This window comes from Lagenorhynchus albirostris, chromosome X, assembly GCF_949774975.1.
Source record: "Lagenorhynchus albirostris chromosome X, mLagAlb1.1, whole genome shotgun sequence".
In the NCBI taxonomy this organism is placed as follows: domain Eukaryota; kingdom Metazoa; phylum Chordata; class Mammalia; order Artiodactyla; family Delphinidae; genus Lagenorhynchus; species Lagenorhynchus albirostris.
This window is the reverse complement of record NC_083116.1, coordinates 35,435,788-35,459,631: the sequence shown is the minus strand read 5'-3', so window position 1 is coordinate 35,459,631 and position 23,844 is coordinate 35,435,788. Positions and strand designations below refer to the sequence as shown.

At 41.8% G+C, this 23,844-nt stretch overlaps 1 protein-coding gene across 1 annotated transcript in view; it reads left to right on the top strand.

The window, feature by feature from the left end:
* PAK3 (p21 (RAC1) activated kinase 3) overlaps positions 1 to 19,140 on the top strand; it is a 110,491-nt gene extending 91,351 nt beyond the window's left edge. Inside the window, exons 16-17 of the mRNA XM_060138073.1 lie at positions 15,552 to 15,689; positions 19,051 to 19,140. Coding sequence (XP_059994056.1) covers positions 15,552 to 15,689; positions 19,051 to 19,140 — 228 coding nt within the window. The remainder of the gene's footprint in view (positions 1 to 15,551; positions 15,690 to 19,050) is intronic.
* The last annotated feature ends 4,704 nt before the right edge of the window (positions 19,141 to 23,844 follow it).

The window sequence follows — 23,844 nt, the reverse complement described above, 5'->3', positions numbered from 1 at the left end:
TCTCTTGTTTCCATGGATTTCCTCCTCTAAGTCTTTGGAGTTTGGAGGCACTAAACGGATTATGGCTATTTTGCTTTCTGCCTTCTAATGAGTAATTTACAACCTGCAAAATTTAAGGATTAAATCAATGGCTCTGTAAAGCAAGTGGTCTCAGTAATGCATTTATTACCTTCTTCGTTCCCCAATTACAGTTGATCGCTCTTCAGCTAGGCTGTTGATCGTTAGAAAAAAGGAAACAAGTTTTAATCTTTATGGGCATCTTCTAGCCTAGGATTAGAGCTAATAATTAACAGCTTGTCTCTTAGGATCCACAGCCTTGTATCTAAATAAGTACTTGTAGATTAACAAGCCACCAGGTTCAGGAAGCCTACATTAAGGCTGTAACACAAAGATTCGTCAGAAAGACCACCCGGTTGAATTCCACTGACAAAGATTTCCTCTCCATGTGTGATCCACCTCCAATGACTCAGTCACCAAGTCCGTATGGTGCCGGCCCTCTATCTGTCTGCCAGGCGCCACAAGGACCTTTTAAGTTTTGATTTTAGATATGTTGTCCTCACGTTCTCTTAAATAAAAGCCAGTGTTCCCGGCTATATGCCCTGATTTGGAATTTGAAAAATGTAGTCACTGAAACCCTGGAGAGATTGGACAGAAAAAGATATACCATGACCCTGTTGGAAGCCTGTGTTTTCTTGGATCCTGGTGACCAGGCCATGTGTGGGGAAATTGAAAATCGCAGAACTTTGGGAGAGGTATAAAAGAGAACTGGCTTAGCCCTTCTTTCTTTAAGATCCTTCCAAGACCACCACTCATCCACCTCTTTGGGCTTTGAGGAGGAAAAAAAGGAAGGAAGTGGAAGGGAGACAGAGTGGTAGAGTGAAGGCTAGCATGTTGGTATGAAAAGCATTTGGCCCACAGAGTCAGGCAAAACTGGGTGGGTCTCGGCTCCACAACCTGCCATCTCTGTGACCTTCAGCAAGTCATTCAAAACCTTTATAAGCCTGTTTCCTGTGTGTAAAATGGGGACAATATCTCTCCTGCAGAGTTAGTGTGAAAATTAAATGAAATAATGCATGTAAACACCTAGCACAGTGTGCAGCTCATTGTAAGGAGAATGGGGGAGGGGATTTATATATCAATGGAAAAGTGAGAAAAGAGATCCTTCGAATACTTTTTACCCATTCATGAAGGGAGATCGGATTCCCCACTTCCCCCAAGAACTTCCCTTCCACACTGACTATGCTCACATCCCTTCGAGCAGTGGAGAGTCCTCCACAGTTTAGTATAAATGACCATGAACAGGTAACACTGAGCAGCAGAGGTTAAAGGTAAAATCTGGGGCTGTACATTCGAAGGCTGTTTGCATTTCACTGTGGCTTTTTTTGTGTCTTTGTTGCGTCCATTGGAACTGAGCAAACCCTCTTGAAATATTGCCTGTTAACATACCACTGATGCAAGGAATTAGCGACTCCCCCCTCCCCCCAGTTATAAAGCGGTTGGGATTTTTTTTGATGCAAATTGCTCTGTACTAATTGACCTAATTTGCTCATAAAATGCCTTTTAAAGGTCAGAGAGTTATTAACTGTGCCGATGTTATGAGGTTGATACCCTTCCAGAGACAGAGAAGAGACAAGTTCCTCACTGCCTGAAGTCTTTGCACTCAACGTAATTGGCCTTGGATGCCTCGTTCTGTGACCCACGGACATTTTTAGTGACGCCTCCAATAATAAAGTGCCTTGTTCTTTTTGTTTGCCAAAGTGACTGGAGTTAAAATCGAACTTTCCCTGTGGATATGCAAATCAAACGTTGGTACACTGCTCATCTCCCCAACTTTTGTGTTACTTTGAAGTTATCTTTTTATAAACCTGTGATTATAATGACCTGATTCTAAATAAGGAGGCACAATCATTTCCATAAAACAAATCTTTGGTTTGTTGTTGTTTTTATTCCTCAGCACTGAGAGAGTGTCTCTTTATTAACTTCGCATTCCACATAATGGGGCTGTTCTTGTCAATGGCTTTTGAGGGATTCTGGTGTTTGTGAAACGTCTCAGTGACATCCAGTTGAGGTCCCTCCTGGACCCTGTGGATGAAGCCCTTTTTCTGTGTAATTTTCCAGACCTTTATCCTAGTTGAGATGAACTTTAAGTGTTCTTTTTCTACCCTTGCTTTAAGCATCTGTGAAACCGTATCAAACACGGGATCTTTGGAAGACAGTTATCGGTATCAGGAAGAGATTATCTGAAGGCTTAAAATAGTATTTAGGATAGTATGTGAACCGCCTATCCTGTACTAGCGGTCCTCCTCCTTGGTTACATGTTGGAATCATCTGTGGAGCTTCAAGAACAAATGACGTCAAGTTCCCACACCGAGGCCTAGAGCAGATACAAAGCTCTGTGGCAAGCCCTTTGTAGAACCCTGTCTATATTGAAAAACAGTTCTTCATCAGCCCGCTTTGAGCATGCTTGCTCAACCAGAAAAGAGCATGCTATCATTCTGCCTACATTTCTCCTTTCCATCTAAAAAAAGTATCATGGGTCACTTTGTTGAAATCCTGACACACCCTGGCATTCTTTGATTTACCATTCCAGCAACGCTGTCAAAAAAGAAATGACATTAGTTCAGTATATACCTCTATAATATGCCCATTTTCTTATTCAATTTCGCTTCTCCTGCAAACAGAGTCCATCATGACAATGTGCTAGCTGTTGTGTACATAACACATATTGGTGATAAGAAAGCCTTCAGTCTGGCTACTCATGATCAGGAGTGCCTAAACTGTATGGCCAGAGAGAAGGGAGGGCAGAAGTGTAAATTCAGACCTGTTGTCTACGTTAAGAGGCTCCCTACTCCCCCTATCCCCGCACTTGAAGCACTACACACGTTAGTTTCTTCTTTTTTATTATAGAACCTGGGAAATTCTGGTTAGCTTGTATGTCTAGAGAAGAGAGTTAAGCAGAAGAAGAGAATCTCTAGCAACTAAAAAGCAGCAGCTAAGGGCCAAAGTGCTGGAACCTGTGTTGTGGATCGGAATGTCTGGGTTTGATGGCGGGTGCTCATTTGGAATTAAAGTCAGACATAAACTTCCTGAGCGCCAGAGAAGCAAGCATACTTTGCTAGCACTCAGTCAATATTGTTTTGAATGTATTTCAGGAAGAGCTGGGAGCATTCCCTTCTTTTTCCGTAAGCCACTATGGAGCAGCAAGGTTTATTGATGGTTTGTTGACACTTCTACTTTGAGGGCAAACCTATGCCTGAAAGGAGGGGTGAGTTGGGATAACTGCAACTAAAATAATTATAGAATAGTAACAGGGTTTCTTTTTAATCGGAAAAAAATATTGCCTGTCAAAAGATAGACAGCTCTTAAGAATCATTGGTTGTCAGGAATTTAGCATAGGAAAATGGGACCTAGCCATAGGAAAGCTGCAAGTCTCATTTAGATTGTACTTCAGAAGCAGACAGTTCAAACTGGTGAGTTATGACCCAGAAGACAGCCAAAGGAGAAATTGATTCCACAGCAAACGAAAATCTGAGACTCTGACCAGGCAAAGAGGAGGCAAAGAAAGATGACAAATGTGGTGACCACGGACCTGCTGTTGGCCATGACTGATATTCCCTTATCCTACTGTTTATTATCTTATCACTCCTCAGTGTCCTTAAAGCACGGCTTGGGAATAAGCCAAGGATGCATATGCCCATTGCCCTAATAGGTACCAGACCTATGACTAAGTAGTTAAGTCCGTTGAAATCAAAGTTCATTCTAAATGGACAGATCACAGAGTGTGATGATGGACATTTGGCCCCTCAAATGCCCACTCACAAGTTTATCCTATGGCTTTTTAAATCTGTGTTTTTGCCAGTGAAAAATGACTTCACCAAGAAAATTAGGGTTAGCTCGATAATTAAGATAATTTCTGACCTTTGTCATCATTTTGAAATATACCTTTTCCAACCTGGTTGCAACATCACTTTAGAAGACCCTTTGCATTCTGATAAAAGGATACTCTGAGGTGTCCTGTATAAGCCTCTCGGCAGAGAAAGTTAACTTGATTAAGGCAGTCTTAGCTCTGTAGCTGCAAGAGCCAACATTCTAACAGTATCACCAAAAACAGGCTGACCTTTTTGCTGTAACTTTCTTCCTCTCTCCCTCCTTCCCCACCTCCCTTCCTCCCTTCCTTCCTTCGTCCCTCTCAACCTCTCTTCCTCCCTCTTTCTTCCTTCCTTCCTTTCTTTTTCTTTTCTTTTCTTTGCTTTCCTCCTTCCTCCTTCCTTCTTTTTTGTTTTTTCTTTTTTTATAGATTTCTTTCATTATTTAGTTTTTGGCTGTGTCGGGTCTTCATTGCTGAGTGCAAGCTTTCTCTAGTTGCAGCAAGCGGGGGCTACTCTTTTTTCTTCATATTAAACTTTTTATTAAAACTGAGTCTTTACAATATATTTAAAATGACATGTGCCACAGGCTACTCTTCATTGCGGTGTGCGGGCTTCTCACTGCGGTGGCTTCTCTTGTTGCAGAGCACGGGCTCTAGGCGTGTGAGCTTCAGTAGTTGCAGCACACGGGCTCAGTAGTTGTGGCTCGCGGGCTCTAGAGCACAGGCTCAGTAGTTGTGGCACACGGGCTTAGTTGCTCCATGGCATGTGGCATCTTCCTGGACCAGGACTTGAACCCATGTCCTCTGCATTGACAGGCGGATTCTTAACCACTGCGCCACCAGGGAAGTCCCCTTCCTTCTTTTTTAAAGCATTGCCCCACTACTTAGATGGCAAAATCCATCAGCACTTTTCATCTCTGTGTGGCCAGTGAATGTGACGGGACCAGACAAGGAACTATCTAGTGTCTCAGCCAACGGTATGCATCATGTGAGTCAAAGAGTGAATTCTATTCCCAGGTCTGCCAGTCAGGAGCCCCCTGACCTTGTATAGATTACTTCTTGCTGGGCCTCCATTTCCTTATCATTTCAAACAAGTGGAATTCGACAAGATTATTGGTTACCAATGGACTCCACGAATTCCATGGACTCCTAGAATTCCATGGAGATCCTTGGGGCCCAGGGGGGAGGTCATGTGGCTCTCGAGTCCACCAGAATAGTTCCTCTTTAACTTGTTTTCTGTATCGAGCTTCCACATGACATTTAGTTAAATAAAAGGGGAAACTCCTGGGTCTCTTACTCTGATTCTGTATTCTTAGGCTGTAGATAGGCCAGGGTTTGAGTACGCGTCGTCTGTAGGAGCGCTTCCAGAGTTGTGACCTTCAGAAAGCTGCTTGGATACATCTCTGTCATCATCTCGTGACTAAGTCTGTATTCCATAGAGTGGAAAAATCCCCCCTTCCCTACCAAGAAAGACACTTGATCATGGTGCAAAGCATGCTGCATGTGGGACTGGGCAAGCCCACTCTGACAGGAATCTTGGGGAGAAGCCAGGGAAGAGCAAAAGAGTGATAAAGCTGTCGCAGGGACCCATGATCCACACTCTGTGGTATATTGGGAAGAATAGCATGTTACGGTGTACAGAGCTGTTCAGCTGATGAACTGCATATAAAACAGAAGTTGAAACCAATGTATGTGAGCAGTAATGTATGTTTCACAGATCATATCACAGTCCAGCTGGATTTTGATCCTAATATGGTAATTTGGAAAAGCTCCAGAGAATCAGGGACTTAGCCCCTTCCTGCTCCAATATTCTGAAATGGGATAGGAACAAACGTATTACGGTAAACGGTATCTTGGAACTAGAAACTAGGTGTGGGTTGAAGAGAAAATGGGAGGTGAGGAGGTCAACATACCAAATATAGATGATGTTTTGAGAAGTTTTATGTGAGAAGGACCGGAGAAATGGGGTAGTAGCAGAATGGATCCTAGGATCGGGTCCCCTTGACCTTCCTGATTTGTTGAGCCTTTATCTTCATTTCTCTTCCTCTTCACTCCACTCACCACCTTCTCTCCCCATGGTACTTTGGCCCCAGTCCTTGTCCTGTATTTTCCTGCTCCCTCTGCTTCTTACAGCTTTTTTTTCCCTCTACCTCCTGCTCCATTTTGCTTTCCTGCTTTTCCATCTCTCTGCCCACCCCTCCCCCACTTCCAAACCCGCTGTGGTTCTCAACCTTGGGTGTTGCTTGGGCTGCCCAGGGTGACTTCCTGAGCACACGTAGCCTGCTCCACGTTTCCTGACAAGCACTATTAATCCCGAGAGATTAGAATGAGCGTGTACATTATCAGACTCATCTGGTCTTTATTTTCTGGCAGTGGCCAGTTTTTTTTTGTTTTTTTAAAAATAAATTTATTTATTTTTTGGCCGTGTTGGGTCTGCTTTGCTGTGCGCGGGCTTTCTCTAGTTGCAGCCAGCAGGGGCTGCTCTTCGTTGTGGTGCGTGGGCTTCTCATTGTTGTGGCTTCTCTTGTTGCAGAACACGGGCTCTAGGCGCATGAGCTTCAGTAGTTGTAGCACGTGGGCTCAGTAGTTGTGGCTCACGGGCTTCAGTAGTTCTCGCGGGCTCTAGAGCACAGGCTCAGTAGTTGTGGCACGTGGGCTCAGTAGTTGTGGCTCGCAGGCTCTAGAGCACAGGCTCAGTAATTGTGGCACACGGGCTTAGTTGCTCCGTGGCATGTGGGATCTTCCCGGGCCAGGGCTCGAACCCATGTCCCCTGCATTGGCAGGCAGATTCTTTTTTTTTTTTTTAACATCTTTATTGGGGTATAATTACTTTACAATGGTGTGTTAGTTTCTGCTTTATAACAAAGTGAATCAGTTATACATATACATATGTTCCCATATCTCTTCCCTCTTGCGTCTCCCTCCCTCCCACCCTCCCTATCCCACCCCTCCAGGCTGTCACAAAGCACCGAGCCAATATCCCTGTGCCATGCAGCTGCTTCCCACTAGCTATCTACCTTACTACGTTTGTTAGTGTGTATATGTATGTCCATGACTCTCTCTCGCCCCATCACAGCTCACCCTTCCCCCTCCCCATAACCTCAAGTCCGTTCTCTAGGAGGTCTGCGTCTTTATTCCTGCCTTACCCCTAGGTTCTTCATGACATTTTTTTTCCTTAAATTCCATATATATGTGTTAGCATACTGTATTTGTCTCTTTCTTTCTGACTTACTTCACTGTGTATGACAGACTCTAGGTCTATCCACCTCATTACAAATAGCTCAATTTCGTTTCTTTTTATGGCTGAGTAATATTCCATTGTATATATGTGCCACATCTTCTTTATCCATTCATCCGATGATGGGCACTTAGGTTGTTTCCATCTCCGGGCTATTGTAAATAGAGCTGCGATGAACATTTTGGTACATGACTCTTTTTGAATTTCGGTTTTCTCAGGGTATATGCCCAGTAGTGGGATTGCTGGGTCATATGGTAGTTCTATTTGTAGTTTTTTAAGGAACCTCCATACTGTTCTCCATAGTGGCTGAACCAATTCACATTCCCACCAGCAGTGCAAGAGGGTTCCCTTTTCTCCACACCCTCTCCAGCATTTATTGTTTCTAGATTTTTTGATGATGGCCATTCTGACTGGTGTGAGATGATATCTCATTGTAGTTTTGATTTGCATTTCCCTAATGATTAATGATGTTGAGCATTCTTTCATGTGTTTGTTGGCAGTCTGTATATCTTCTTTGGAGAAATGTCTATTTAGGTCTTCTGCCCATTTTTGGATTGGGTTGTTTGTTTTTTTGTTGTTGAGCTGCATGAGCTGCTTGTAAATTTTGGAGATTAATCCTTTGTCGGTTGCTTCATTTGCAAATATTTTCTCCCATTCTGAGGGTTGTCTTTTGGTCTTGTTTATGGTTTCCTTTGCTGTGCCAAAGCTTTGAAGTTTCATTAGGTCCCATTTGTTTATTTTTGTTTTTATTTCCATTACTCTAGGGGGTGGGTCAGAAAGAATCTTGCTGTGATTTATGTCATAGAGTGTTCTGCCTATGTTTTCCTCTAATAGTTTGATAGTTTCTGGCCTTATATTTAGGTCTTTAATCCATTTTGAGCTTATTTTTGTGTATGGTGTTAGGGAGTGTTCTAATTTCATTCTTTTACATGTACCTGTCCAGTTTTCCCAGCACCACTTATTGAAGAGGCTGTCCTTTTTCCACTGTACATTCGGCAGGCAGATTCTTAACCACTGCACCACCAGGGAAGCACAGTGGCCAGTTTCTTACACTTGAAAGGAGCAGTCTAAAGCTAAGCCAAGACCTAATCAGTCAGAGGTACCTAATTACCTTTACCATCAAGCTATAAGGGAATAGATCTGTAATAGGCTCAGCAACAGCAGCGGAGCTCCCTACGCCTGTGAAGAATTTGGTGACAGATGAGAGCTACTATGCAAGACAAGTAGGGAACTAAGTTAGACCACAGTGCTTATTCAGTTATCACACTGAACCGTTGGGTTGAATAAGTCAAAATAGGGACTACGGGCTTCCCTGGTGGCGCAGTGGTTGAGGGTCCGCCTGCCGATGCAGGGGACACGGGTTCGTGCCCCGGTCTGGGAAGATCCCACATGCCGCGGAGCGGCTGGGCCCGTGAGCCATGGCCGCTGAGCCTGCGCGTCCGGAGCCTGTGCTCCGCAACGGGAGGGGCCGCAGCAGTGAGAGGCCCGCGTACCGCAAAAAAAAAAAAAAAAAAAAATAGGGACTACAATCGTAGCTATAATATAGCAATTTCCTTTTTTGTAGATTTGGCCCCATTTACTCTCTTCTTAGAAAGAAATGTCAGGGCTTTTCATGAAATCCATAAACACATCAGAGGCAGTAATACACTCTGGCCTTTAACCTCTGAAATCCCAGGTCATGAGTAAACTAAGTCTTAAGATGTCAAGTCACTCATTGCCAAATCTCTCCCATAAAACACTCAAAGGTAGTTGAAAATTCCAAAATAAGAAAGGAACCAGGACAGCAGTAGGTTACAGGCAACAACCAGAGGACACACTGCTTATGAACTCCCAACATATATACAGACACTGGTGAATACAATATGAAGCCTAACTGGGCACCTGCCTTTTGTTCCCCATTTTGAAGTAAGTGGGAAAACAGTTGACATCCAGGGGGTCCATTTCCTCTGGTAGAGGTAGAGATAGAGTTGTGCATGCTCAGTGTGCCTCATCTCTTGAAGAGACCTTGTCTGCCTCTGCTTACGAGAATTCCTACCTCAGAGGCTGGGAACACTGTGAGGTGAGGCTGCGCAGTGGTCAGGAGTGTGGACTCTGGGCTCACAGTCCTTGGATTCAGATATTGACTCCCTCATTGCTAGTTGTGTGATGTTGGGCAAATTATTATATTAACCCTACCTCCCTCAGTTTCTTCATTTGTCAGTTGGGGATCATAATCAAGTATAACTCAGGGGGTCGTTGTATGAATCAAGTGAGCTAATAGTAATCATTCAATAAATGCTAGCTAATAATATTTCCCATGAAAACCGTATTTATACAGATATTAAGGTATAGATGAATAGCCCTTTGTCTTATAGTTACATTGTTTGTTTTTTAATTTATTTATTTTATTTATTTTTATTTTTGGCTGCACGCAGGCTTTCTCTAGTTGCAGTGAGCGGGGGCTACTCTTCGTTGTGGTGCGCGGCCTTCTCACTGCCGTGGCTTCTCTTGTTGCGGAGCACGGGCTCTAGGCGCGTGGGCTTCAGTAGTTGTGGCATGTGGGCTCAGTAGTTGTGGCTTGCGGGCTCTAGAGCGCAGACTCAGTAGCCGTGGTGCACGGCCTTATCTGCGGCATGTGGGATCTTCCCAGACCAGGGCTCAAACCCGTGTACCCTGCATTGGCAGGCAGATGCTTAACCACTGCGCCACCAGGGAAGCCCCAACATTGTTTGTTAAATAGATTTTTACGGACCAGGCTGAGAGCCTGTTCACCATGTATAACACGATTTCCATGGGAAAATGTGTTTTGAGTCCCAAATATTCAACTTAGAAAGAAATGTTCACACCACACCCTCTCCTCTTTGTAAAGGGAGTCTTTATAACAGTGCTGGGACCTCTCAGGGTTACTAACACATTTCCGTTTAAGTCTCCTGGTTTGTCTTCTAATGTCTTAACCTAAACTTTATAAACTGTTAAGATGAACTGAAGTCACAAACTGAAGTTTTTTAATTAAATGGTTAGTCCAGTTGCAAAACCGCCTAATGAAAATTTATTGGGTACATATGGATTGTTTTGGGACTTCTTTGGAGAAATGTGGTAACTTCGAAGATGACCACTTTGATCTTTTTTAACCGAGGAAATTGACAATAAGGTAAATTGAATTATTCCTCCAACTGGGTAAAGTCGTTTTCTCTGAGTACTAAGGTAAATTTAGTCGCACATCAGGGGCCGCAGAAAACTGCAAAGTTTGTGTGTTATTGCCAAGTGATACAGAGTTATTAAAAATTCCGGAACACCAGAAACTTCTAGGTAATGTGTGTATCACAAAGAAGAAAGACACCATTTTCTGGCCAAAGGTTGTCTGTCTAACATTATAAATAAGGTCACAGGGCCTATGTTGCCTCACCTTAAGAATTAAACAGACCTCGTTTAATGATGTAGCTGAAGAAAAATCAAGAGCTCCTTCTCTGTTCACGATCAGTCAGAGAAGACTAAGTTGCTATGTTTCAAGTTCCAGAGAGGACGTATTGTCTCCGCTTCCTCTGTGGGTTTGCCCACAGCAGTTTACCATGTTGTGGACCTCTTTCTCCAGCTTTCCCTCTCTTTGATGTCATCCCCTTACCTACATTGCTCATGTAGCTTTCTTCCTTCTCCCACACTGAGGAGCTGGGTAGTCAGAAGTTCCCACAGTCCAAGCCTGTTCAACTCAGAAAGGGTGTTTTTGTCATTCTCTGTATATCTTCTTCTATGTTTACTAGTTCACTTTAGGTTCTCAGTTTTAATACTTTGTAAAGTCTGTCATATTCCCAGCTCAATTCGATTTATTTATACATTTTGGCTCTCATTTCATTTAGCAACAAAAACATTTATTGAGCACCTATTTTGAGCCAGTTGCCATAAAATCCAGAGATGATTGTGATACAATTCCTACCTTTACAGTCTAGGAAGACAGACCAGTGAACAAGTAACAAGTATTCACCCTACAGTGTGAAAACAGACATATAAACAAAGGGCTGTAGTAGCTTAAAGGAGGGAAGGACTAACTCTATCTGCATGGTGACCACCATCCCAGTTTGCTTGGCATTGAGGGACATAGGACCTTCAGCAGTAAAACCCAGGACAGTCCCCAGAAAATCGAGGTGGTTATTCACCATATCCATCTGGGAGCAATGGAGAAGACTTTAAAAAGGAGATGCCATTTGAAATAGAAATTTTAAGGCAAGTAGAAGTTTACTAGGCAGTTAAGGGAGCGGCATTTCAGGCAGATATAAAAGAGCATTTCTTACTATGGGAATGATGAACTAATTGGCATGAATAGTATGTGAGCTTTGGCCAATGTGTGTACGTATGGGGAGTTGGGGGAAGCAGGGCTCTAGGGTGAGAAGAGAACAGATGAGGACTAGAAAGGGAGGCGGGACCAAATCATGGAGGACCTTCTATGCCATGCAAAGGAATCTTTACTACGTATGCCATGCAAAGGAATCTTTACTACGTCCTGTGTTTTCAAACAACTATACTGATCCCTTGGTTCAAATTAAACCTTGCTGGAAGCATGCATAAATAAAGAAAAAAGAAGTACTTCTCTGATGGAAACACATATGGGTGGGTGCAGGGTCCTAGAATCCCTACATCCATCTCCCTCTCCCACCTCTTTTCCCACTTAGCTGCTCTTGAGGGGAATTTTGGAGAGTCCAGTTTGAAAACCACATCTGTGGACCATAGGGAGCCACCAGAAATTGTGTTAGAGCAGAAAAATGGATGCCACGATGAGATTAAAGATGAGATAGGTTGTTAAGGAAGATGGACTGAAGAATAAAAAGGCTTGAGTAAGAAAAAACCTATTGGGAGGCTATCGTAACAGTCTGAGGGAAGCCCAACCTTTAGCAGAGACAGTGGGAGTAGAGGAAAGTGCATGGGTATGAATGACATTTCTAAAGGTTGCATGAACAGAAGCTACTAGACTGACTAGAGTGAAGGCTGGGGGAGGGGAAGGTTTCCAGCTGAGGAAGGAGGAGAAGTCAGGTATGAATCTGGGTTTCTTACTCAAGGAGCAACCAACTGTAAAGGAAATCTCTAGTCTAATTTCTTTTTTTATTGAGGTATAGTTGATGTACGATATTATATAAGTTTCAGTTGTACAACATAGTGATTCACGGTTTTTAACGTTTGTACTCCATTTATAGTTATTATAAAGGGTTGGCTATAGTCCCCGTGCTGTACAATATAGCCTTGTTGCTTATTTACTTTATACATAGTAGTTTGTACCTCTTAACTCCCTACCCCTATCTTGCCCCTTCCCCTTCCCTCTCCTTACTGGTAGCCACTAGTATGTTCTCTGTGTCTGTGAGTCTGTTTCTGTTTTGTTATATACATTCATTTGTTTTATTTTTGAGATCCCACATGTAAGTGATATCATATGGTATCTGTCTTTTTCTGATTTGCTGGGTATTATGCTAAGTGAAATAAGTCTAGTCTAATTTCTCAGCCAGCCCATTTTCTTTGAGTTTTCACTAACTCAGATAAAACCACAATGTGATAAACTCGTGCCTAGACTGATTTTCCTTGATCTTTCTTCAGCTAAGACTTGACTTTGCTAGGAAAATGCTTTTTGCTGTGATTGTTGTGTTGCCTACAACTGTTTTTGTCTCTCATTAGCAGGGCAGTCAGTAGCAATTTTCTTTTTTGCAAAGATAGGACCCAGCTTACACACAAGTTCATTTTTAAGTTAACTATTTGGAACTCAGAGTGCATTTTCCCATAGAAACGGCATTATGCATAGTGAGTACGTTCCCAGGCCAGTCCACAAAGGCCAATTTAGCCATAATATAACTAAAAGTGTGGATCTTTGCAATAGAAATTAGTTGGAAATAATACTGTTGCAATTAAAACGAAAACAATAGTTGGAAAAGAAATCGTCTGGGTTTTTGTTTCCCTTAAGGGGTAGTACTTGATGAAAAGCAGGTTTAATCCTAGGAGGACAAAGAGAAATAGATGAAGATTGTTGTGTAAATTGGATGGTACAGCTCTTTAGATTTTATTTTGTAAAGAATTTTGGAGGGTTTTTAAGAATAATAAAAGCAGTCGCGTTGATTGTAGAAAATTTGGAAAATTGAGAAATATGTTTTAAAAAGTTGTCACTAATAATCCTACCACCCAGAGAGAACCACTGTTAACATGTTGGGGTGTTTCCTGTCAACCTTTTTCTTAGTACGTGGATTGAAGAGAGGTGAGAAGGACTTGGGTAGAGATGTGTATGTACTTGTGAGGGGCGAGATTATATGGAGTAGAATGTATTGAGCTAAGAATGGTGAAAAGAAAAAGAGAGAAAATGAAACAGTATGGCATGTGCACAGACTTAGGGAGAGTGGAAAGGGAAAAAAGAGATGTGTTTGTTTAGGACTGGGTTTGGCTACAGGGCAGAAAAAAGCCAGCAAAGGACGCAGAGTTTGGCAGAATTGTGGCCAGCTGAAATAAGAGAGTTTTAGGAGGAGTTAGCAAATGTAATTTGCAGTAACCAATTTTCTTTTGATGCAGGAACAAAAATGGTTTGTGAGGACAGGTGCCTCAGGCATCAATCATTAAGCCCATTGCTTAATTGGGTGGAGTAAACCAGTTCTCAAAGTGTGGTCCTGAAACCAGCAGCTTCAGTATCACCTGGGAACTTGTTAGAATGCAAATTCTCAGGCCCCTCTGCAGATTTACTGAATCAGAAACCCTGGGGGGTGACCCAGGAAATCTGTGTTTTAACAAGCCCTCTAGGTGATTCTGGTGCCCGCTATAAGTTGACAGCCACTGGATTAAACGGTCCTTTCTAACCCTTTCTAAAGTACATCTCTGGAGGTTTCTGGAAAGGAGGAGAGATGTCCTCACCAGCTGATGAAAACTGGCCTGAGAAAGGAGTTTGATAGAAATATTTATTTATTTTAATTTTTTTTTTTTTTTTTTTTGCGGTACGTGGGCCTCTCACTGCTGTGGCCTCTCCCGTTGCAGAGCACAGGCTCCGGATGCGCAGGCTCAGCGGCCATGGCTCACCGGCCCAGCCGCTCTGCGGCATGTGGGATCTTCCCGGACCGGGGCACGAACCCGTGTCCCCTGCATCGTCAGGCGGACTCTCAACCACTGCGCCACCAGGGAAGCCCTGATAGAAATATTTTTGATAATAATATTAGGAGCCACGGTGGAAAAGGGGGCTGATAATTTGCTGCGAAGTTCAAGCAAGTTCAAGAGGGAGCATGTCTTCATGATAGTTAGGAGTCTGGTCACATAGGCAAACATAACCCTGGTGGTAATACCTGCAGGAAAACTCCTATTTAGCCATCAAGACCCTGTTCAAATGCCAAGCTCCTCTGTGAAGCTTTCTCTGACCTCTGGTGTAAATTGTTTCATCCTTACATTGACTTAGCACTTTCTGTGTTTCTCTATTAGCTCTTGTCTCACTATATGGTAGCTATCTATAAGTCTCTCTGTTTCACTAAATTGTGTCATCTTTGAAAGTAGGGCATTCTGTTATTCATCTTTGGATCTCCAGTGTTTAATACCTGATACATACTCAGTGCTCTAGAATAGTTTGCTTAGAGGAGGCATGAGGAACGGCCAGCTTTTTATGGCTGCGGAGCCTTTGAAATACGGGTTTACTTTTGTGAATTAACCATGGTTCTGGGTCCAGCTCTCAGCCTGGAAGGCCAGGGCCCTTGATTCTGTCAGCACACCATGAGTTGATATCTCTCAGTGGTGGCCTTCCACAGCAAAGATCTCAGAGATATATTAGCAACTTATTATTTTACAGTAGGATACAGGATTATTAATGTCAACTTTTCTTATATTTTCTCTTATTATAGGTAGACTTTCATGGGGAACCTAATTAAAATCTATAGGGACACATCTGCCACAGGATAAAAGTACCCGAGTCCTCGGGCCCCAAGGGTTACTTCTCATCCAGGCACTGCCATCTTCTGATTCTCTGTACTTCTCTGATTGCATAATGTAGTCTGTTCATCCCTGGTCGGCTCACAAATATTCTCCAATCAAGATAAACAGTCAGTAAATTACAATCACCTTGGCAACTGTGCCTTCCAGAGGTTATACTTAGGTCGACACGATTGGATGTGTGTGTGTGTTTCCTCAACTCTTTAGTCACAGATTCCTTGGTTTCATTTCCTAGGTGGTTAATCACACGTTCATTATATATGGATTTTTTTCTGGCTTAACTCTCATAGGACAGCCTTATAACCTTATTTCCAAGCTTTTGGGGGTGGGGCACCTCACTGTCACGTCCGTTACTGCCAAGAGTAACCATTTCTAAATGTTACAGAAACTTCGCAGTATATGTCAGTGTCATTCTCTAAAATGGAATTTTTAAGACCCAGGATATAAACCAGAAGAAACTGGATTTGTGTCTTGTATGCCAGCTCGTGATCCTAACATATATACGCTGAATAGATTTTTCTAATGTTTTTTTTTCCATAGGCATTATATCTGATAGCCACTAATGGAACCCCAGAGCTCCAGAATCCTGAGAGACTGTCTGCTGTATTCCGTGACTTTTTAAATCGCTGTCTTGAGATGGATGTGGATAGGCGAGGATCTGCCAAGGAGCTCTTACAGGTGACAGTGAAACAGGACAGTTACAAAGAGAGAGTCATTATATTGAGCTTTTCCATGTCAATGTGTGACAGTAAGAGAGAGCTATCAAAAGAGGTCTAGCTCGAGTTAGGCTCTAACCATTTGATTTGAGACCACAGGCACATAAGTATAGGCATGCATCTGTTACGTGATTGATTGGCACGTTGCCTTTCTTCTGAGAACTTGGGAGTTCAATCTGTAACTCTCTTTTATTCTTCCTGGAGTCTTATTTTGCAAGGGAAATAACAATGTGAACCTCTGGTGTTGCTGTTTTGTTCTAAACTTTGCTTGTGCCCCTGGATGTTGTACGCAGGTGCTCTTGGCCGGAGGTAATTGTCTACATAACTATGCAATTATTTCCATGGCATCTGCTACTCTAATGCTTTACTGGTCAAAGCCCCTTTGCTTGTGATGCCAAATGGCAGGCACCTGCTTGCCTGGGTGAGTACCATCCAGTGGTGAGTGCCTCTGTAACCATTTGTCCTTTTCATGGCTCTCAGGGATTAGTATACATGATGGTAACTAGTACCTACCTTATACCAAATTCTTTACAAACGTTATCTCACTTAATTCTTACAACTCTCTAGGATAGGTGTTATTATCCCCGTTGCAATTGTAGAAATTAGAACTCACACAGCTATTGAGTGGCAGAACGTGGATTTGAGCCCTGAATTGTCTGACTTTCTTCCACACAAACCAATTTAGAGGGAAAAAATGCATTTATATTGATAAAGCAATGCATGCCCAGGATTACACATATAGCTTCACTGCTGGGGACTGACTGTTCCTTGGGGAACAAGATAAAGATCTGTAATTGCCAAGAAAAGTGATTGCTTGTTCTCCCTGACTTTGAACACATAATCCAGTTAAACAAAAGGCATAACTCTTGGTCATGCAGAGTGTTATTAACCATAGAGTCAGTCTGTTTTAGGCCAAACAACAAACAGTTCCTGTTGCTTCTGAACTCCCTCCAGAGACAGCCACACCCACGCGAAAATATCCCATCCCAACCCAAATCATATCTGGGATACACCAATTTGGAGGAATTGGGGAAGCTACCCCTTGTCTTCTCTGCTACCTGTGAGCGTTTCACAGGCTGTCATGGGGCCCGAAAATGTCAGATCTGAAATAGCCCTTTATTAATCCTCCCATTAATACAGCCTCAAATTATAGATGAAAAACTGGAACTTTTGAATGCTTCTTTTCCACATCTTTTCACCCCTCCCACCATCCGACATACACATCCTGGTACACACTCCTATCATGTCTTCTTCCAAGGATGAGTGAAGATACAGGTTCTCTGAAGGTAGCTATACAGTTATGTAGGTAATTGAATCAATTATCTAGTTAATTCCTTCCCCAACAATACTTTTATCTGAAGCAGTCAGATTTCTGATGCAAAATGATATTTTGAGAAAACTGAAGACTTTGTTTGTTGCATCTTCTCGTTTTACACATATAGGCTGTAATCTGTATATCACCTTAAGTCCATATAACTCCATTCTCTGACTCTAGCCCATTTTAGAGGTTAGAAAGGAGAGAGATACATGGCATTCACACCACTGGAAGGCTTGAGAGAAGACAGAAGTAAGTGGATTTTTATGGAGCAACTCCCTATTTGCAGGGCTTAAGTGCAGTGGGTGATACAAATCTGTTAAAGGCATGATTCCTACTCTTCAGAAGTTCACAGTCTCCTTAGGAACATGAAAAAAATGCAAGATTGTTTAGCGACTCAGTCAACCCGAGGCCGTTTAAACAGTAAATGTCACGGTTGATTAGAGACGTACTTCTATGGGCTATGGCATTCAGAAAATGTCTGCAAAAAGGAAAGAGTTCGGCTGGGCCTTGAAAGACAGATCAGTTTTAGATAGTTTGAGGGGAAAGGGGGAAGGAATTTCAGATGGAAGGATTATCGCATGACCAAAGGCATGTAGGCAGGGTTCAAGGGAACAGAAACTAGACGGTGTAGCTGAAGTAAAGAGTTCCAGTAAGGAAAGCCGCAGGAGACAGGACGTAGAGAGCCTTGAACACCAGGCTAAAGGGTAGGGGCTGTAGGCAGTGGGGAAACACTGAAGATATCTGAGGGACACACCTGATGAAAGGTTTGTTCAGGAAGATGAATCTTGTGGTATGCAAGAAGAATTAGCAATAGAAAAAATGGAGGCAGGAAGATAGGGGGGTTATTGTTATAATTTAGGATTAAGTTGATTAGGCCTAGGGAAAGCAAGAGATAATTGTAAAAGGCATTGAAAAGGAAGCACTTGGTAACTGATTGCATGTAGAACATAAGGGAGAGGAACACAAAAGTGAGCTACCTCAGAATATCAAACCAGTGGTAGAGTTCAGCAAAAGCAGAAGTGATAGAGGATAATACTACAGTGGCTAACACTGATTGGCTTCAATGTAGCTTACGAGGAACTGTCACTTACCTCATTTAACCATTGTGATAAGCAAAGGAGAGGATTGAACCTAGGTGCTCTGACTCCAAAGCCCCTGTAACTTACATCACACAAGAGTACCGTTTGGTAGATTTGAACATACATTTTTAAATGTTGAGTTCAAGGTGGCAGAAGGACATTCAAAAGGAAATATCCAGCAGGCAATTGGAGAAATAGGACCAGAATTCGGGAAAGACATCAGGTGACACAGTGGACATTTGGGAGTCATGTCCATAAAGCTTGATGAGAGGTTGGAACCATGAAAAGGAATGAGCTCTCCAAGGAATTAAATTAGAAAAAGAAGATGATGAGAGTCAAGTTCTGGGAGGTGGGAAGAGGAAGTGAAATCAGGGAGGAAGATAGAAAGGGAGGGAGTAGTCAGTGAGCATGTGTGTGGAAGAGAATCGAGACAGTAGAATGTCACAGGCCCCCAAAGAGAACATCTCAAAGAAGAAAGGGATATTCACTTGTTTGAAGCACTGCAGAGGGGCCAAAAAAGAAATGGTGGAGACACACTATTGGGTTTAGCAGTTAGCGGGCCATTGATTTCAGGGTCAAGGTCTTGAGTGGTCAACAGAATACACTTTTTTAAGGATGACGGCTGCTCCAGATAAATTCATCGATTTAAGAAAATCAGAAAGTTAGACTTGCAAACACAGCGAGATTTTACAAGACCGCTACTCTGAATTTCTAGCTCTGCCAGTCAGCTTCTAGAAGATTTCATGACACCGAAGACCAAAAACATCTGAAGGACAAAAGCTGGCACTATTTTTTAAATGATGTTTAATTGGATCCACAAAATACATCTTAATGAAAAAAAAAGACTCCTTGAAAGTGTAAAGTAATATACTTGTTGGAGGAAAGAATTCTAGTAATTCCTCTTTTTTTTTTTTTTCCTTTTGCAGCATCCATTTTTAAAATTAGCCAAGCCTCTCTCCAGCCTGACTCCTCTGATTATCGCTGCAAAGGAAGCGATTAAGAACAGCAGCCGCTAGGACTGCAAGCCTTACCCCACACCATCTCCTTCATGAGTAAGACTGAAATAAAACTCCACTGCAGGAAAGATGGAAGAAAAGACAGTTGAATGGGGTGGGGATTCTTTAACTTTCAAATGAATAGAAACTTCTTATAAGCCTTTTTCCTACTCCCTCAGATTATGTAATTTATTTGTAAGCCTGAATCGCAGCCCAAACAGGGCAGCAATGTCGAAGTGGCCATCAAGTGGTCACTTCTACCGTGAAGCGAAAGAGCCAGTAGTGAATCCCCTCATTTTGTGCATTCACTTTGAAGAAAAAAGATTTCTCAAAGATGCACACTCCCTCTTCATAGTGTTGTGTTTGTTTTTAAGTTAGAGAGTAGTCCCTCTTGCATTCGAACCTCCTTCAAAACTCCTTACCCAATGTGATGTTTTTCACTTGCATTGTCATTAGATGTCCAGAAAAAAAAAAAGATGTCAAAACGTTTTTTGTAAAAAAAAGAAAGTAAAAAACAAAAACAAACAAAAAAAACAAAAACAAAAAAAATAACAAAAAAAAATAACCCAGAGCAAGTACTGTGTGAACATGTGGAAGTCCATGCCCTAATAGAGTTGAAATTTTTTTATTCTTCTTCTATAGTGGTGGCTCGGTTTGTGTACCTGTTTTTCTGCATTTGTATTGGAAAAGGTTTCTTTTACGACATTTTCCAAAAGCAGAGAGGAATATGTGTGTTCAGGAAGGGCTTTTAAAAACTCTATGTCTAAAAGTTCAAATGGTGAAATCTTATCACATTTTCATGATGATGCTTAAGAGGTAGTTGATTTATCATTTGTATAAACCAGCTCGTTCATCTTCATGATACCTGAAAAAAGACACACCAAAACTATGGCACTCCCGTTGGGTGAGTCCAGGTCTGAAACCTAGGAACTCCTGATAGGAGAAACCATACTTAAACAAAGACGGGACTTTCTCCAAGAGCCCAAAGGGAGATAATGTAAGCATGCAATACTGAAATCCTTGTTGGACAGTAAACAAAGATAACAATACCTAATCCAATCCTGTCTTGTCCTTGTGGAATGTAGGTAACTGTAAAATAGGCACAACAGGAGGAAACGGACCCATTAACCAACATTTGCTGCTGGTAAAAATTATTTATCTTGACAATTTATAACGTTAAAATTGTTTTTAAAGATCTGGAGGACAGAAATATTGTAAGCAGTCAACTCTGTAAGAAATGGGAGGTCAGTGAAAACTACATCCCAGTCAACATTAGGCTCTAAGTACTTGTTGCCATTTTCCCTATGTTCACCAATTTCTGTTTCTGGATATGGTGTGTTCATACTTAGCCCTTTGGGCTTTTGAATTTTAAAAACATGTCTGTAAAGATCTTGAAGTTCTCCAGTGAAAGGCATTTGGGCTTGCAATCATATACCCCAAGAAATATCAGTCCAACTGAATTCCTTTAGTGGCTTGGGGAAAATATGAAAATTTGACTAGTATTTCACCGTGTATCAATTTATTAGAAATTCAACAGTTGCCACTTCCTGAATCTTCTGAGCATAGAAAAATATCTGGAGGGTGTCTGCGTAGAAAAGGATATGCTTCTCTTTCGAGTGTATTGTCAATTTTATAAATTCTGCATAGTTGTTTCTCTAAGCCTTTGAAAAGCTAGCAGTTTGTGCAGTAGAAGGCTTCTTGATTTGTAGTATGTCAAGAATCTGAATAGAACCTATCTACATCCAGCAAGAGAGGGAAAGAGATCAATGCCATGGGCCTCTCTCCTTCTCTGCCTAGGCACATCCATCAATATAATCATCTATCCATTCCTTAAAATGAAAGCACTTTCTTTAGAGAGTTTCTGCTAACCATATAGTGCACGTGTTTCTGTTTAGGAGATGACACCACTGGTGGATTTCCTATTGTCTTCTTTGACTATGAAATTTGGGAGGGGCTTGACCCCCCGGCCCCGAAAATGTCCACAGTGGGATAAAACAACAAACATGAAAAGATCAAATGGTAATATTAATTTGAAGCATACTATGTTATACTTCACAAAAACGTGGCTGGGCCTGAAAATTTTAATGCCACACTGTTTTAATGAGAGAGAGAGAGAGAGAGAGAGAGAGAAGCCTTAATTTTGATTTCATTTAAAATTAAGTATTTTTTTAATTTTTCATTCATAGTGCCAGGGAATTCAGTGAAATAATACCTGGGATGCAAATAGAATTCAGTATATTGATAACTATACCCTGCCAGGGGAGAGAGCCCCAAACCTGGTTGGGAAGCCCTAGTTATCTGTTAGCATCCCTTACATGTCATGAAGGCCTTTTTTTGGTGGGGGGAGACCTGGACCAGTGACCCTTCAGGTTACTGTAGGCGGAGAAATGGCTGCTCTTTTATGCTTTCAATTCAGCATATCAACAACAAGAAGCCTGGTACTACTTCACCACAGCCCGTTATACCAAGATTTTATGGTAATATAATCCCAGTAGGCTTTACTCTTACAAACTTATATCTATGTAAATTTTAAAATGAGAACAGCTTCTAAAAGACCCTTCCCCGCGTTGGAGAGTTATGTATATTTCTAATAAGTATTAGGAAGAAGCTGCTTCTCCTGCCAAAATGATGCTGAAGGACTCCAGGTGGTTAATAGTTTATTCCCTCTCCCTGCATTTTTGTTTTTAGCTCATCTTGACACAGGTGAGTCTATCCAGATCTTTGAAGTCGCTCGTGTGCCCTGAGATAATAAGGGCACATCGTCGAATGTCGATTCCAAAATGTCCTGAGATAGGGATAGGGCAGTGGGAAAGTCAGGGAAGGGTGAGAAGCACAGTAGAGATTATTTATTTAAGAAAGAAAAGAACATTAATGTTGTAGCAAGGATCCGGTACGTTGTCATAATCCCCTCAAATCAGTCACCATGTTGGGTAATGACTTCGTTCTTGCTGATCTCGTCTGTGTGTCATTGTAAATATTTGTGTGTCTGTGTTCCATTTTGGCTACTGGATGGCCAAGTCATGTAAGAAGATTTAACTCAAGTATTTATTCTTTAATTGTGTTATTCAGATTTCTTTCAGGCTTGTGAATTGCACCCCAATGTTTGAGTTTAACCACCTGATCCCCACATCTTTCCCTCCCCTGTGAAGCACATTCCATTGCTAAAAGAAAAAGAAATATGAAATTGCTTCATGTCATCTGTATAACTGTTTTGATAGTTTGAGATGTTTGTCTATAAAGGATATTTCTCAGCTCAAAGATCGTGTAAATAATTATATTCCTTTGCTCAGTGGGTTGTTTATTTCTAATGAGGCTGCCAGTTCTCAGAGAGAATCGATAAAATCACCTTTAAATAACATAAACAGGGAGAACAACCATGTAAAAATAAGTGTGCATATGGGCAAAGGCTGGGAACACAGACAATTGAAATCAGTTGTGTTAGGGTGGCGGGATTATGTGGAATTTTTTTTTCTTTTTAAAATTTTCTTTGATATCGTTCTAATGTTGCTTTATAATAAACATCAGAAAGGGAACTATAGAAACATAGAAAAGACGCCAGAGCAGATGCCTTCTGGCCAGAGCCCAGAGCATGCAGGGCACAGATATTTGCTAGTTACAGTTATTCCATAGGCTTTATACTTGCCTGGGTGCTGAGGTTGGCACACGCTTGGGTACGGCACGTGCTTTCTTAGGGGACTATTATCTACAAGTTAAAGCTAGGGAGCTGTCACTATTAGTACTCCAAACGCGTCCTTCTGCTTTCAGACTGGGTGCCCCCCTCCACTTTAGTATGGTCTTGAGGTTTCTGTTTTTGTTACTTTAGATTGGAGGGGTGACCTTTGATCAGCCCCCTTGATAACATCTGTTTCAAGTCATCTGTTTCAAGTATCGCCTTTCTGGATCACTTTAGCAGATTTTCAGGTTGAATCTTGGAAGGACAGAAGGATAAAATCCCCAGCTCCCACCATTTCCTTTTCCAACAGGATACACTATCATTCAGGTAGGATTTTCTTTTAATGAACAGTAGGCAAGTCCCATTGATTTCAGTAGAAGTTATGACTTGCGCTTAAAAGCTGACTGAAAACATTAAGACAAATATTTAGAACTGCCCTTTCCTGTTGGCATTCAGTCATACTCCTTTTAGCTTTGGCCTGAGATGGCAGCCTCTATGTACTTTCTGTCCGGCCTGATTATAGGTTGTATGCAGTAACTACTGTCATTTTTAAACAGAAAAGGGGAGACTATCTACCCAAAGAGAGGAATTTCCTTCTAACTCACCAAAGAAATTATAGGTGAGGACTTTTATAGTGCGGTAGTGGCCTCAGGTGTTAGTTTCACCAAGTGCAGACCTTATACCTAGAGAACCCACAGGCTTTTCTTTGGCCATTCTCAACATATAATCTACTTATGAGAGTCTTAACCCTGCCCTGCCCTGCCCCATTTAACCTCATGGTCCTTTTCTTAGCTACTTGCAGTTAATATTCGGTTAAACAAAGGCATGGCCAGTGATGCAAGCTACTCCCAGTCTCTGAGAAAGAGAACTGAAATTCAGCATTTGTAAATTGACAGTCTAACAGACCCGGGATTTTTGAGTGAACTTAACACACAATTCTGAACATGTATTTGCATGTGGATTGGGAAGGAAATAAATGGGACCTTGGAAATAATGGGACTATTTTTCCTAAGAAAGCATTTTTTCATCAAAAATGTGTTTCTGATAGAATC